This window comes from Myotis nattereri, assembly GCF_964212035.1.
Source record: "Myotis nattereri genome assembly, chromosome: 8".
In the NCBI taxonomy this organism is placed as follows: domain Eukaryota; kingdom Metazoa; phylum Chordata; class Mammalia; order Chiroptera; family Vespertilionidae; genus Myotis; species Myotis nattereri.
This window is the reverse complement of record NC_138083.1, coordinates 49,400,886-49,416,453: the sequence shown is the minus strand read 5'-3', so window position 1 is coordinate 49,416,453 and position 15,568 is coordinate 49,400,886. Positions and strand designations below refer to the sequence as shown.

At 37.7% G+C, this 15,568-nt stretch overlaps 1 protein-coding gene across 1 annotated transcript in view; it reads right to left on the bottom strand.

The window, feature by feature from the left end:
* Positions 1-15,568, bottom strand: part of DOK6 (docking protein 6) — a 236,739-nt gene that overhangs the window by 95,098 nt on the left and 126,073 nt on the right. The window contains exon 4 of the mRNA XM_081097857.1: positions 4,247-4,366. Within this exon, the coding sequence (XP_080953983.1) occupies positions 4,247-4,366 (120 nt within the window). The remainder of the gene's footprint in view (positions 1-4,246; positions 4,367-15,568) is intronic.

Here is a 15,568-nt window from a genome sequence, read left to right as displayed (position 1 = left end):
TTCTCTCAGTAATATTGAGTTTTCAGTGTAGAGACAAGGTTATATACTTTGCCAAGTTTATCTTTGAGTATGTGATTTTGGATGATTTTATAAATGATATTTTTTATATTTCATTTTGCAAATGTTTATTGTTTATTGCTAATATGTGTGTAAATAGTATATGGATTACAATGTATCACATATTATATTAAATTTTTACATATTAACTTTTTATTCTGCAACATCCCTGAATTTACTTAGTCTTAGTTGCTTCCTTAAAAATTCCTTTGGGTATTCCAGGTACACAACCCTAGCTTATTATTATTATTTTAAACTAATTTTTATGATTTTATTTTCTTGTAATATTACACAAATTAGGACCTTAACTAGAATACTGAATACAGTTGATGGAAGAGGATGTCTTTGTTTATTTATAATCATATGAAGGTAGCAGTCAGTATTTTACCTTCAAGAATGATAATTTTTGAAGGTTTTTCATTGATGTCCTTCATCAGTTTGAGAAAGTTTTCTTCTATTCCTAGGTTTAGAAAGTTATTTTCATAAATTCATATTGTATTTTAAAAACTGGGTGGCTTAAAACAACAGAAATTAATGTCTGGTGGTTCTAGAGCCAGAAGTTTGACCTCGAAGTGTCAGCAAGGCTGTGCTCTCTACGAGGCTCAAGAGGGAGAATCCTTCCTGGTCCCTTCTAGCTTCCGTGTTTGCCAGCAACCCACATCCTGTAGATGCCTCACTCCCTTCACACGGCTGTGTTCTCTCCATGTGTCTTCAGATCACCTTTCCTCTGTGCATGTCTGTTTCTGTCTCCAAATTTCTCCTCTTTATAAGGACATAGTGAAGGTCATATTGGATTAGGGCTCATTCTAATGGCCACATTTAAATTTGATTATCTCTGTAAAGACCGTATTCCCAACCAGGTCACTGTAGGCTATCTTAAGTACTACTAAAAGATGTGAAGATCCTGGAAGTTGTACAAATTTAAAGTTTAAAATGTGTACTTAATATACACTTTCTTGTGGAAGTGTTATCCAACGTCTAAGAATAAGTCTGTGTGTGTGCTTGTGTTTGCTTACTTTTCCCCGTACCGTGTGAGATTCAGAGTCAATACAAAAGCAGCTGGAAGCATTAGATAAAGATGATTTTAGCAAAGATTTTAACCGATAACTTTTATCTCAGCAACACAAATTATACCTTTAAAAATTATTTGCACAAAGCTTCATTCTTAGCTAGTCTCAGAATAAATAAGATCAAGCTGTCTGAAGAGTTGGAAAAACAGTAGAGGAAAGTAGCAATTTTGAATGTTCCAAACATGTGGTGATCAAGGCTGCGCAGTAAGTGTTTCCTTGACGATAGGACACCACACAATCACCACAAGCCACAATAATGTAGTTTACTATTTCAATTCTGCACACATGTGCACCTCTCTACTGAAGAGAAACTGTAAATGAAATCCAAGCACATCCTATATAATAAAAGCCTAATATGCTAAGTGTCTGGTAGTCTGTTCAATCAATCAAAGTGTAATATGCTAATGATATGCTAAGGCTGTTCAACTGCTTGCTATGATGTGGATTAACCACCAGGGGGGCAGACAGTCGACTGGCTGACCAGTCGCTACGACGTGCACTGACCACCAGGGGGCAGACGCTCTGACCAATAGGTTAGCTTGCTGGGAGCCTTCTTGAGGTCCCTCCCTACCAGGGGGCAGACGCAATGAGCTGAGCGGTAAGGAGCAGTGAGCAGGCAGGCGGTAAGGAATGAGGTGTTCTGGACTGCAAGAGGGTGCAGACCGTGCTGAGGAACCCCTCTCCCCCAGTGCACAAATTTCGTGCACTGGGCCTTTAGTCATTAATAAAATAGTAAAATAATATTTCTGATGAAGGTTAAATTGTGTAATTTAATACTAAAATGCCTTAAGGAAAGAAGACCAAATCTGTAATGATAAATATTTCAAAAAGGATTTATTCTAATTTGTACATATTAATGACTTCAAACATGTCTTAAGAAGTTAAGGATTTTGTTTATGTCTAGAGGTTTTATGCTTGAAGATGCTGGAATAGTGACTGGAAGGCATAAAGAAGAGCTTTATGACTTCAGGTCTTCTCACATATATTCAGGCATTATTTTTTTATTTTTTGTTTTGTTTTTACTTATGCTTAAAAACACTTGTGATTTTTTAAATTGAGCTAAGCAGGAGAGTTGGTCTTTATTTGATACGACCTCACTTCACCATCATGACAGCCCCATGAGCAAATATTAGTTCATCTTTACACTGAAATTAGGAAACTGAAATTAGAAGCGAGTTACTTGTCTGTGGGAATAGCCTGCATTTATACTGTGGCCTGGAGATTACTCAGCAGGCTACAACTGCCTATGCTTTTTATAAATAGCTCTGGCACTGAATTCTGTGCTTGACCTAGCTAAAAAAACCATATTAAAAATTTCCCTTTATATGCTAGGCAAGTTACTTTGACATTATTATCAAGTTAGATTTAAAAATTACACTAAACCAAAGGAGCACATTATCCATTTGGATGGAAACCATCTACAAACCCAGTATTAAAATAAAAGCATACAATTCACACTGAACAAATGCACAATAATTCTTCCTCTCTCCTAGGCCTGACTTAGCGGCTTTCTTTGTATTTCTTTCATGTCGTACTTGACAAATGTTAACAGCCAGAGTTTTTTTTCTTTTTCTGTTTTTTTTCTTTCTTAAACGGAGCAGCATACATTGGACAGTGTGATTATGGTCTTTCTGCACTTAGCACGGTTCTCAGAAAATAGACCAATGAGCTGAACTCCAAGAGAGTGGGAGGGAAACTGCGATATAAAGGCAGCTAGAAAAGGAGCCCCAGGAATGCCTTCGTGAACTTCCAAAAACTATCAACACAGGCAGTGTTTTGAGTCCATATGTGTTCATGATCAATCAGTGGGGAAAACATGTTTTTCATTTTAGCACAAACAGAAAATAATGCTTTTTAATGAACTACAAGACAGTGATGGTTGTTAGAACATTATCAGTCATAACAAGATGATAGCCATTAAGTGTTATCATGGTGCACGTCTACCTGTTCTGTCTAATCTATAAACCATGCATAATTCTAAGAAGTCTTTTTAATAATTAGTGTCAAGCTTTGCCAACATTAGTCAACCTTTTCAAACATTGGCCATCAAAAATTAGCAACACTGAAATGTTTCTATTTTCATACCACTAGATCATCTGGTGGTGATGGTAATGATTTTTTAAAGATGAAGAAAAAGCTCATTACATCATTCTGATTTCAGTATTTAGAGGTGCTCGGCAAGAATCTGCAGCATAAATTTTCGAGAGATGTCAGCAAGGCCCATTAAATTTACAGAACAGTGTAGGAAGTAAACTTAGAAGTAAACTGTGTGTCACATAAATCTCAATTTTCTTATACCCTGAGATTCCATCCACTGTACTTTCCTACTTATAGTTTCTATGGGATGAATTGTATCTCTCCAACCCCAACCTAAATTCATATATTGAAGCTCTAGTCCTCCAAAATTAATAGTACTTAAAGATGGAATCTTTGGGGATAAATTTAGATGAGGTACTGAGAGTGGGGCCCTCATTATGGGATTAGTGCCCTTATATGAAGAAACTCAAGAGAGGGCTCTCTCTCTCTCTCTCTCTCTCTCTCTCTCTCTCTCTCTCTCTCAGGATCACAGAAGAAGGCAGTTGTCAGCAAGCCAGAAAAAGGGTCCCTACCAGGCACCAACCCTGCTGAAATGTTAACTTGGACTTCCAGCCTCCAGAACTGTGAGAAATTAATTCCTGTTGTTCAAACCACCCAGTCTATGGCATTTTGTTATGGTATTCTAAGCTAAGACATTGTATTAGCCAAATTCCCTGAAATCAATTGATAAATAACACAATAAGTCAAATTTGTTTATATAGACTCTAAAGTATAGTAACTCTCAAAGAAGAAAATTTAAGAATGTTGTCCAGTCAAAACCTTATACACAGTGATTTTACTTATTAGTTATTTATTTAGGTAAATGGCAATGTCACAAAGAAAGATGTCGGGAGACCCAGGTTTTATGTTAACATTATCTCTAGTTGCTATGCAATCTTGAGAGTCTCTTAAACAGCTCAGATCGATCAGTTTACTTTCCTTGAAAAAATGATTGGTCTGAAACATTTCTGGGCTCCTTTTAAGTTTCAAAGTTCTATGACGGTTAGTGTACTTGACAATGAGGGAAGGCAACTCCCACTTACCATTCTGTTCTCGTTGCACTCCTGCTGCCAGAAGGTCAGGTTCCCCAAGGCTGATGTCATTCAGCCTGGTCCCCAGACACTCCATACAGAGATGCTTGCACCACTCCTCGGCCTCCAGCTCTGAAAATGACCACACACCGTCAGAGTCAAGCAATGCTGCACAGGAATGATGGGAGAGCACTGCTTCCCGGACCATTTCTGCAGGGAATTAGGAAATGTTAAAATCTACCTTAAGCACACAAAGATGCTGTACTCAATGAGTGGGGAAAAAAATCCCCACAATTATTTCCCACTGCTTGACATTATATTTTAAGGTGATTTAAAATTATTCCAAAGCACTTTAACTCATTTACATAAAGTATTTGTTTACTATCCTGTATATTTTAGATTGATTTGAGTTTTGAGTAGAAATTCCTTAGAAAAATTAAATATCAAGTGAAAATAAATACATGAGTAGTTGACAATGTCAGACTAGATTAAGCAAGTGAAAGTTTTGCTCAATGTTACAGATTTGTGCGGGTTGCACGTCTGATCCCCAAGTCAATCTGAATTGCAATGGATCGTAGATCAGCACAAGTATGTGACAGTTTTGGTGTGTGTTTGTTTCTAACATCAGAAGTGGGATCTCCTTACTTTAAAAAATTTGGGATAGACTACTAAACGTATTAACCCTCTTTAGCAAATGCCAATTATCTGAGATGCTGATTAGATACCCACTCTTTTTACTTCTATTACTTCTCAATTTGTTTATTTTCTCAACTTTTTTCTTTGCTTGAAATATCACAATATCTGACTGAGTCTTGTTGTATCTAACACTTTCACAAACATATATAAATTTGATTCGAACATAAGCCTTGTGTAGGTGAGGTGGCTAAAGGGTTAAATTTGTACCTGGGTCCCCTAGCATATCATTTATCATTGGTCAGCACCAAGACCAAATTGGAACCCAGGTCTTCCAGTTGTCTTTAATGTGCAGAGATCTGAAAAAGAGTATGAGGTCCAAAATTTTGGGCCAAACTCCCCAAAACCCCTCCATAGAAATTGGTTAAGAACTCTCCTTTGACACCTGCCCAGAGAGAGACATTTCTGACTTTTCCATGTAGCACAAATCTATACCAGAAGAGTTGAATATCAATTTCCTTCACATCTATTCTTGCTCTTTGTGGATGACATTCCAACCTTTGTCTTGGCATTTAAACTCCCCATGAAAAGGTATCTGTGACAGGTCTTCTTGACTCCATGGATTTAAATACCAACTGCTCTGCTCCATGGTCAACACCAGCTAGCCTGCGGAATGCTTTCTTCCTGTGCTAGTCACACTGCCTTAGCATCAAACATAAGTTTGGCCAGTGAGATGTCAAGGCAAATTTGTCATTCACTTTTAGTTTTAAAAAATTTAAAAATAAACTTAAAAATTTTGTATTGAATTTTAGACAGGGGAATGGAGAGAGAGAGAGAGAGAGAGAGAGAGAGAGAGAGAGAGAGAGAGGATATCCTTGTAATTCAGATGTTGTCAATGGTTCATTTCATTTTTAGGCATTCAACGTGAATTCACTGTAAGCCAGGAAATGTGCTAGGAGGAGGTTGTATGAAAATGACATTTTTTCCTATTCTCAATGATCTTCAAGTCTAGGTGGGTAGCAGGTGAGTTTGGTATATGGTACTCTGGAGGGCTTAGCCAGGTAGGAAATGGGGAGTGATGCCAAGGGTCAGTAGCAAGGAAGGAATCTGTTCAGGGACCTGCAGGATAAGCAGGGAGAAAGTGTGGATGTGTGTCTGTGTGTGGTGGGTATCAGTGTATGTGAGTAAGAGGGTATTTGTGAGCATGTGACAGTGTATATGAGAGTGCATGTTAGTGTGGGAGGTATTTGTGAGAGAGAGTGTGTGTATGTGTGTGTGTTTGAGAGAGAGAGAGAGAGAGAGAGAGAGAGAGAGAGAGAGAGAGAGAGAGGTACTGGAGGAATCAGGCTGAACTGAAGAGGGTGGCCAGGGGCTGAGTTGGGAAGGCATGTCCAGGGCAGTGAGAGTGACCACCTGTGAACAGCTAGGGAAGGTCCTGAGTTCACATAGTAAAATCAGTCAGCACTCTACCCATTCTCTGCATGATTTTATCATATTTAGTTCAATTACATCAGCCCAAACCTTCATCTCAAAACTATTAACCTTTGTAATCTGCATACTTGATCTTACAAGTTGAATTTTTTTGGGTATTATAAAAGTTTTTATTTATTTTTTTTTATATATTTTATTGATTTTTTACAGAGAGGAAGGGAGAGGGATAGAGAGTTAGAAACATCGATGAGAGAGAAACATCGATCAGCTGCCTCCTGCACATCTCCCACTGGGGATGTGCCCGCAACCCAGGTACATGCCCTTGACCGGAATCGAACCCGGGACCTTTCAGTCCGCAGGCTGACACTCTATCCACTGAGCCAAACCGGTTTCGGCTAAAAGTTTGTTTTTAAATCTGTTTTTCATAGTCACCTTTCAAACAATGATAGCTTTACCCTATATTTGTTTTTTCTTAGGCAAACTCTATGTATTAAAGTCCTTTAATATTTTATTGTGTGTTAATTTATTTTGTTTCATCATTATTTAGCCATTGATTTTCTCTAAATTATCTTCTATCTTTCAGCTTTCCATGTTATTTTTCTTACAGAAATGAGATGAAATACAAATGGGATAAGATGAACCCATTGCATTATAACTATTTGTTTTTCCATAGATTAAGTGCTTTTTGTTTTTTTGTTTCACCTTTCCAACTTCCATTTTGGTCTACACATCCTATATAATAAAAGGCCAGGGACCATAAGCATAATGACTGGAACGACCGCTCAACCAGTCACCATGAGGTGCATTGACCACCTCTCAGTTCCTCTCCCCCACCCCTCCAGCCCACAAGTGTCGGTGGGCGGTGTGGCGAGCTACAAGCAGTGGTTGGGGAGGCAGCAAGCAGCGGTGAGCTACTCGCGCACAATTTTGTGCGCTGGGCCTCTAGTAGTGTATAAATGATTAAACTTCTTTATGGAGGAATGAAGGCCTAAAACATTCTACAACTTTTACTATGATTTTCTCTCCCTGATGGAAGTGCTTTTGCCATTAAGCTTTTTTTTCTGAAGAACTTACAGCTATGTTCAAATTATTAATTCAGATAAATGACTTTTCTCTAGGAAAGAAACCCATGTAATATTTTCATTATGCGTCGGATTAGTTAAATGAAGAAATTCAATAACTTCCAAAAGAAAAATGGAAAGATAGTTGGAAATAACAAGACAAATGGAGAAGAGAGACCAAAACTAAATGAGTGAATTATAAGCCAAATGGATTTACTGATTGTAGAGAAAATGATGATCAGAAATGGGGCAAAATAGAAATAGACTCAACAGTGAATGGCTCCTTCCTGAGTTTCCTTTCATCCCTTCTTCACAGAATTCTGGGGAGAGTATAGCTGTATCCCTTTGAATCAGAAGAACCCTTTACACAGCAGACCCTTAATAAATACCTATCTATATATATAAAAGCCTAATATGCAAATTGTCCCTGTGGGAGTTTGACCAGGAGACCGATTGCTCACTATGACATGTACTGACCACCCGGGGGCAGCGCAGAATGAAGGAAGGCCCCAGCCGGCAGCCAGAAGGCCCCGATAGGCCCTTATCGCTGGCCATGTCTAGGGATCCTACCTGTGCACAAATTTTGTGCACCGGGCCTTCAGTTAATGAATAAATTACATTCAAGATGTGTTACTTTCACTAAATGTAGACCATGCTAACAACATGAAAGTTAAATGACCCAAGCTGGGCTACATTTGAAAACAGTGAACGATATTCATCACTTTTACAGAAAACAGGCTGTCAGAATCATATAGCAGAATTAAAAATAGCATCAAGTCACTTCTGTGCTAATTTAATGTAAGATCAGACGAGACTCGTTTTGTGCACAGATAAGAAATTATTATATCTACTCCTCACTGGATTTAGCATTTATTAGTAATCTTGGGAAAATGTAGGTAAAAATCATCTTGTTTTGTCTTCAGCAAACCCAGCAATTCTAAAGCACATCAAATTTTTCTATTATTGGGTGATAAATATTCTTTCTATATTTATTAAACTCTTCTTAAATGCATGCTTTCCTAGAAAGTGAAGAAAAATATCTCCCCATGTGTACTATTCCTTAATAAATATAGGGATCTTGCTATTGTCATTCAAAACTTTTCAGTTATGAAAATATACACACTAATTAGATGATGCTTTTGATACTTGAAAGTTGGAACCTACTTGTTAATTCACTAGCCTAAGTTGATATTTTATGACTTTTCTTTTTCTCTCACTTTTTCTTTTGGGAGACAGGAAACCAGGTAAAACCTAAATTCTTGCTTCAGCGAAGATGGAAAGACTGTGTCTTTGTTTAGCAGGAAACAGAGAAAGCGCCTTTTCCAATGAAGTCAAATTGGTAAGATTGATCAGCTTTGAGAGGGGGGAGCTTTTAGTGTTTTTTCCAAGTAGAAAACATGTTTTTTTCCTCTCCCTGAAGTGCCCTCTTTTGCTCCCTCTCACTTCCCCTCACACTTAATAATCCTTTAAAACTGGTTTCAAGTATGACCAGCTCAATTTAACTCCTTCAGTCCCATGTTTAGGTTTGACACTTTCCCCCGTGTTTCCACAGCACTTTGGACATATACTCTTATCATGGCCCCTGTGTATCACTGAGTTATTTGTCTGCCCTTCTCAACCAATATACTTACTAGTAAGACACTGGAGTGTGGGAAACCTACTCCATTTAGTCACTCTAGACCAGTGGTTCTCAACCTTCCTAATGCCGTGACCCTTTAATACAGTTCCTCATGTTGTAGTGACCCCCAATTTCATTGTTACAAATTGAACATAATTAAAGCATAGTGATTAATCACGAAACAATATGTAATTATATATGTGTTTTCGGATGGTCTTAGGTGACCCCTGTGAAAGGGTCGTTTGACCCCCAAAGGGGTTGTGACTCACAGGTTGAGAACCGCTGCTCTAGACCCTAGCTCAGCACCTACATATGGAAACTAATAATGTGGAATGAGTAAGTGGGACAGGTAGTTAAAGATGAATTCTAGGTCCAAGTGCAGATAATTTAGTCACTTGCTGGATGTTTTGAGGTTTCTATTTATCCCTATTTAAGTGTATATTGTAACTTTTGCTATTCACAGTTGCTCATCTAGATAAAAAAGGGCCGTCTGCTACCTCACTACATTATACCAGGTTTCTTTGGTTCACGTTTTTCTAATATATTTTTCTGTATCAACCAACTTTAGCTTACATTATGCTGTGATAAGAAACAGCCCTGCAATCTCAGAGGATTTCTATGACAAAAATGTTTATTTCTTGCTTCTGCCCTTGTTGGATGCAGGTCAGCTTCAGCTATGCGCCAGGTTTCCTTCTGTAGGACCAGGCTGGAGGGGCAGCCTTTAACCCAGTCTCAAGGTAAAGAGGGTGAAAACATAGAACCAGGCAGGGCCACTAACGTCAGATGTGGGACATGTCAATGCCTCCACATTCCACCGACAAAAACACGTTAGTGGAAAAGAAGGTTCAATATTTGCCCAGAGCAAGGGAGGTGGTCATTGGGAACAGTACCAGGTTACCACATGGGACTCATCTTTCCCCATCCCCTTTACTTTCCATCACTCTGGGTCCTTACTCTCATGTGCATGTATCTCATAAGAAGTACTTCCTTTCTGTTTTTTATTTCCTTCTTCCTAAAGAATATATTTTTAGCACTTCTGTGATGGCATAGATTAATAAATTTCCTTATTTTTTTTTTTTTACTTCTGAAAATGTCTTTTCTACCTTCACCCTTAAATGACAATTTATTTTAATTGCTATTTTTCTCCAGAATTTTGAAAACATTTTTCTAGTGTTTTCTATTTATTGTTGCCAATATTGAGTCATCTGTTCATCTGTCATTTCTTTCTAAAAGTTTCTGTTTTCTTTGTGGCTGCTTTATATGTAATTTTGCTTATTCACATATGTGTCTACATGTTGGCTTGATGTAACCCTTGAAGACAATGTATTTTCTTCATTTCTAGGATATTTTTCATATGTTAATATTTTAATCTCTTCATATCTCATGCTGCATTCTTGATAGTTTCAGACTTATTTTCTGATAACTAGTGATCTCCTTAAAAATCTAATTTTATTCAACCCTTTGCATTTCAATGGCTTTTAAAAATATTTAGAGGTTCTAGTGGTGTATTTTGCATATAATTTTTTAATATTAATATGTCCTTCCAAAATATGTCTAGTTCTTTCTTATATTTATTTATTTCAAATATAACTACTTTATATTCTTTTAAAACTTTTCTTATTTTTTGCCATTCTGGGGTGCTAGTTTTCCTTTTTAAAAAGCAGATGACTTTCTCTCATTGTGGTTTGTACAGTTTTTAAAAACAAATATATTTTTATTGATTTTATAGAGAGAGGAAGGGAGAGGGCGAGAGAAAACATTGATTGGCTGCCTCCTGCACACGCTTTCCTGGGGATCAAGCTGGCAACCCTGGCATATGCCCTGACCAAGAGTTGAACCAGTGACCTTTCGATTCTTGGTACCACACTCAACCAACTGAGCCATTCCAGCCAGGCTATACAGTTTTATTGTAAGGTTATCATCAGAAAGACTTCCTCTCCTCTGGAAACCTCAAAAGCCTGTGACCCTTAAAACTTCTCAACAGAACCATTCATAGTTTGCCACCTTCAAAGTCTTACAGAAGTGAGCAATTCTGGAAGAATTTTTAAATTTAAGATCAGGTTGGATTCTTTTCTCATGCAAATAGTTTATATCAGTAAATTGCATTCATGTGTGTGGTGAGCTTTCATTTGGATAACTGTTCTCCGCCTACCTCTGAGACTGATGTCAGCCCTGCTCAGTGCTTGCTCGGGGCATCAAGTGGAGTTGTGCTATTACTTTCTCCGGGAAGGAGAGAGCACTTGCAGCCAGATTTTATGCAAATAATTCAAGTCCACAGCCTCCACTTCATGTTGACACAATATTATATTTCCTACCCTAGTGATGTTTATTAACCAAAGTTATTTTAACTCCTGTGTTGGTATATTGTGTAATTACAATATTGAATAAGTCAAAGTCCTTCTATTGACTACTTTCTCTCTTGGATCCTTTTCTGGGTATGATTGTTGATATTTGATTGAATGCTGGGAAGTATATATGAAACATTATAAAGATAACTTGAGGATCTTAATGATGTTAGCTTTGTCTAGAGAGGGTTTAGTTCAGCTTTTTGCTAGTAGCTAGAGACTTATCAACTTTATTCATCCTGGGACTCAGATGATTCAAATTTGGGTTTCTGTCTTTGACAGTACTGGTTCATATTTAATTTTTATTTATCTCTGGGGTACAGCAATTCAGGATCCCACCAGAATCTGGGATGTTTACAAGGTTTCTTTGACACTGAATTCCAAATTTGACTCCCAGTATCATGGGGCTATTGAACACTCTCTTAGCCACCACTTTCAGTTTGGCTTCTCAGCACCTAGTGGTTACTTAGCCAACGGTAAGTAGCTCATGAAGCAAAGTAGAATCATATGTCAAGTTCACTTCTCTGTGCTTCCTTCTCTCCAAGATCTTGTTTCAAGTTCTGGTTGCTGTGGCAACTATCTAAATTTGATTTTTTTTCCCCCTCCCTAATCCTACAAGTCTGCCTGAAACTTTCTCAGCTATCTGTTCATGGCCTCTTCTTTCTACCTGGGTCTCAGCCATTGGGATCTACTTATAACTTGGCAACCCAGTGCCAGGCTTCGTGTAGGTGACTCTCCAAAGGAATGTTCATGAGCAATCTATTGTAGAATTAGTGGCCAAGTCTCATTTTTTAAGAAGTCTAATTATTGGAATTACATTGCACAAACATGAATATAGGAAGATTTGACATCTTTTATATTCTATAAAGATTTATGTATTTATGTGGGTCTTGCACATTTCTCAGATTGTCTAGTCCTAAGAATTTTATGGGACTTTTTGTCACTGGAAATAAAGTCATTTGTTTTCATTACCTTATCTAGATATGTACTACTTTTTGTAAGTCATTAATTTCTGCATATGGATCTTCTATCAAGCCACTTTACTGAACTCATTAATTCAAATTCATTTTCAATTGATTTTTTTAGCATTTTCTAATTAGATAATCATAGAGTTTGTCATGACTCAACTATTTTAAAAAAAAGCAGTTATGCAGAAAAATTCTCTCACAGCAATATAAATGAATTGCCAAGCTCTGAGAATATCTGTTGTGCCTGATAACTTAAGTTTCTTCATCCTAACAGAAGTGGGCAAACTCCTGGCATGAGAGGGCATGTCTCAAACTAACAGACCCTTTTCTCATTATTACTACAGGTTTGTGAAAATCCAGTCTATACAATGAAAGGCATCATTTTTCAGACATCTGACAAGGGGACTTGGTTAATGTAGTCATGAGTTATTTCTCTTAGATAGAAATTTTTCATTGTAGAAAGAAGCTTTGAGAAAAGAAAGCCTTGATGTAACTATTTTTTAAATGAATATGGATTTACTATCTTCCTTTTCTATAATTAGATGAACCTTTTACACTTTATGATTGATAGCTGTTGAAAATATATTAACGTCCCTCTCATGCCTAGGGTTTGCAGGTGTCCTTCCTTGGAGGGGACATCATCACAACTCCTCAAATGGGAAGCTGTGTGGATAGTAGGAGAGGTCAGGAAAATTTTTTCTCCAGAAAATGATTGGGACTCAAGAACATGCTATCTGGATACTATGCTCTAATAATATCATATCCACTGGGATTATGTGCTTGATAGTACAAACCATGTCTCTCTTTTTTGTGTGTGTAGTTAAGCTCATGTTCTGTTTTGTTGGGGGCCAGATGTAAGCTGGCAAGGTCCTTGCACCTGCAGGGGCTAGCAAGGCTGGGACCCTTACCCGCACAGTTTTCCCAGACTTGTTTGGATGGCGATTATCAGTAGAATGAGAGCAACATTTGTAGAATGAGAACAGTCTTTCATAGCTTACCAAGAAGTCTGTAACTATTTACTGAGATATGCTGTACTGAGAACTTGTCCTTCTGCTGTATCTCTCCCTTAGAGATTAAGAGGAACAAAGAATACATTCCTCTTGACAGACCTCCTATTCAGTGTGTTGTGTATAAATAGGATTGTATAGCTAATAAACTCGCTTCAGTTCACCAAGAGAACTGGGGTCCTCCCGACCCCACTTTCCTGTCTTTCTTTCTTTTCTCATTTCCCACCTCCCTGCCTCAGCCCGGCTCAACCCTGTCAGGCTGGCCCTGACACTGTTTCTTAATTTATAGATTTCTTTTTGTAATGTACATCTCAAACTGGTTAGGGATTTGACCTTCTGAATAGGAATCAATAAATAAAAAGGAATTTACTGCCGTTCCTAATTGCATGGACAGTTATTTGACTGCGCATGGCAATAGGGGGCCGCTCTGATTATTTTCTATAAACTCCATGGAGGCATAAGCAGGCCATGTTTCGGCTCTCAGCCAAAGTCAGGGTGAGCCACTCAGGACTGTGTAAATCTCAGGCCTTGAAGTTCACACACCACTTAGTAGGGGACGTCCAGTGCAGACAATTTCATGCCCTCACCTCTTCTAATTCTAGTCTTTATTCTAGAGATATTAATAAGAATTTTATTGTGATTTTTTTAAGTTTCCTGGTAAAAGGTCATTTATACAAACTCTCAACAATGGATGCTGAAGACATTCTTTCCATTCTTCAGTGGAAAAGAGAAGGGAAATGGACCTTTTACTTTTGTGTTTTGTTTTGTCAGAAACAATGTATTTGTTTGCACCTAACTTACAAATATTCAGAAATTCAGCACAATAGCATCTGAATATGTTTCTTTTTAATAGTCATCTTAACTATGATAGTAAATAACTGTGGGGAGCTAAGATGTTAAGGAAGCATGAGTGCGACTACAGTTACCCTTTCTAGGTGTGTGGAGTAAAGGTTAAAGGTAAATTTTGAAAGCACATTTTAATAACAAAAAAGAGATGCTAAGCTTCACGGTGATTCTATACCTAAGCAAGTATTTGATAAATCTGTGGACAGTTGGCATGTTATTATTGCTACTGTTCAAATATAAAGTAAATGCAATTAAAATCTCCCATTACATATTAGCAATCAGTCTGGTCAATGATTAAATGGAAATTGGTTGTGGAATAGCATTAGCATGACTTCCTATTTATTGTCAGTAAGGCTGAGTTCAGATTTTTAGGAAAATAAGCAGAAAAAAAAACATTTATATTGTAAAGAACACTAGAGCATACAATTATACTAATTTGCTACTGGGATGCTGGCATTGTTTAAAAACAGGTGCATCCACTGTTTAAGAGAGAATAATGAAAAACATTCTAAAAGAGATGCCTGATGGCTAAATGGTTATATTTCTTTATACTTTTTTGGAATAAAAAATATTTTGGTGTCTGTCAGCCAAAACATCAACTAAAGATACTCTGCCATTTTCTTTAATAAAGTTTAAATGTCATGATTCTTCAAAACCAGTAACCTTTCTATGATCCAACCGCCCTTCCTTCCCTCATTCCCTGTGGTTCCTGCATCTCTCTGTTCCTATGACTTGATATGAGTTCTTCTGTCACTCAGCAAACAGGTGGTTAAGCTTCTGCTAGGAGCAGGGCAGGTTTTCAGTTGCTGCCAGCCATGCACAGATAAACTGCTCACAGAAATGTGCGGATTTGGAACTAACTTTGACATGGCTAGGCCACTACTCCAACGGCCTTGAGTTGAAGGTAGGGAACAGCCCATACTTTTCCAGACTCCAAAGTGTTCTTCTCCTAAAATTGTGCCTCTCCCGAGACAAGAATGAGATAAAAATGGCTTCAAAGGAAAACACAAACTGATAAGGAAGCTTAAGGACAGTGAGATTATCTTTGAGATAGAGTTTGAGATCCCCCTTTGAAAAAATAGAGAATTGATAAGGAAAAGAGTGGAATACCAGACTGAGGCCATGTTTGGGGCATGTTTAGGAACAGCAATTTGTTAGTCAGTTGGCACTTAGAGAATAGCAACGTGTCTAGCTGGCATGTGGAGGGCGTGAGGGCCCGCCAAGTATTCAGGTTTTATTAGGCAAGATGGAGGCATCAGAGCACTTTGGTTACTAGAACTCCACTGCAAATTGATCTGGCATTGGTATAGGCCAGTGGTCGGCAAACTCATTAGTCAACAGAGCCAAATATCAACAGTACAACGATTGAAATTTCTTTTAAGAGCCGAATGTTTTAAACTTAAACTATATAGGCAGGTACATTGT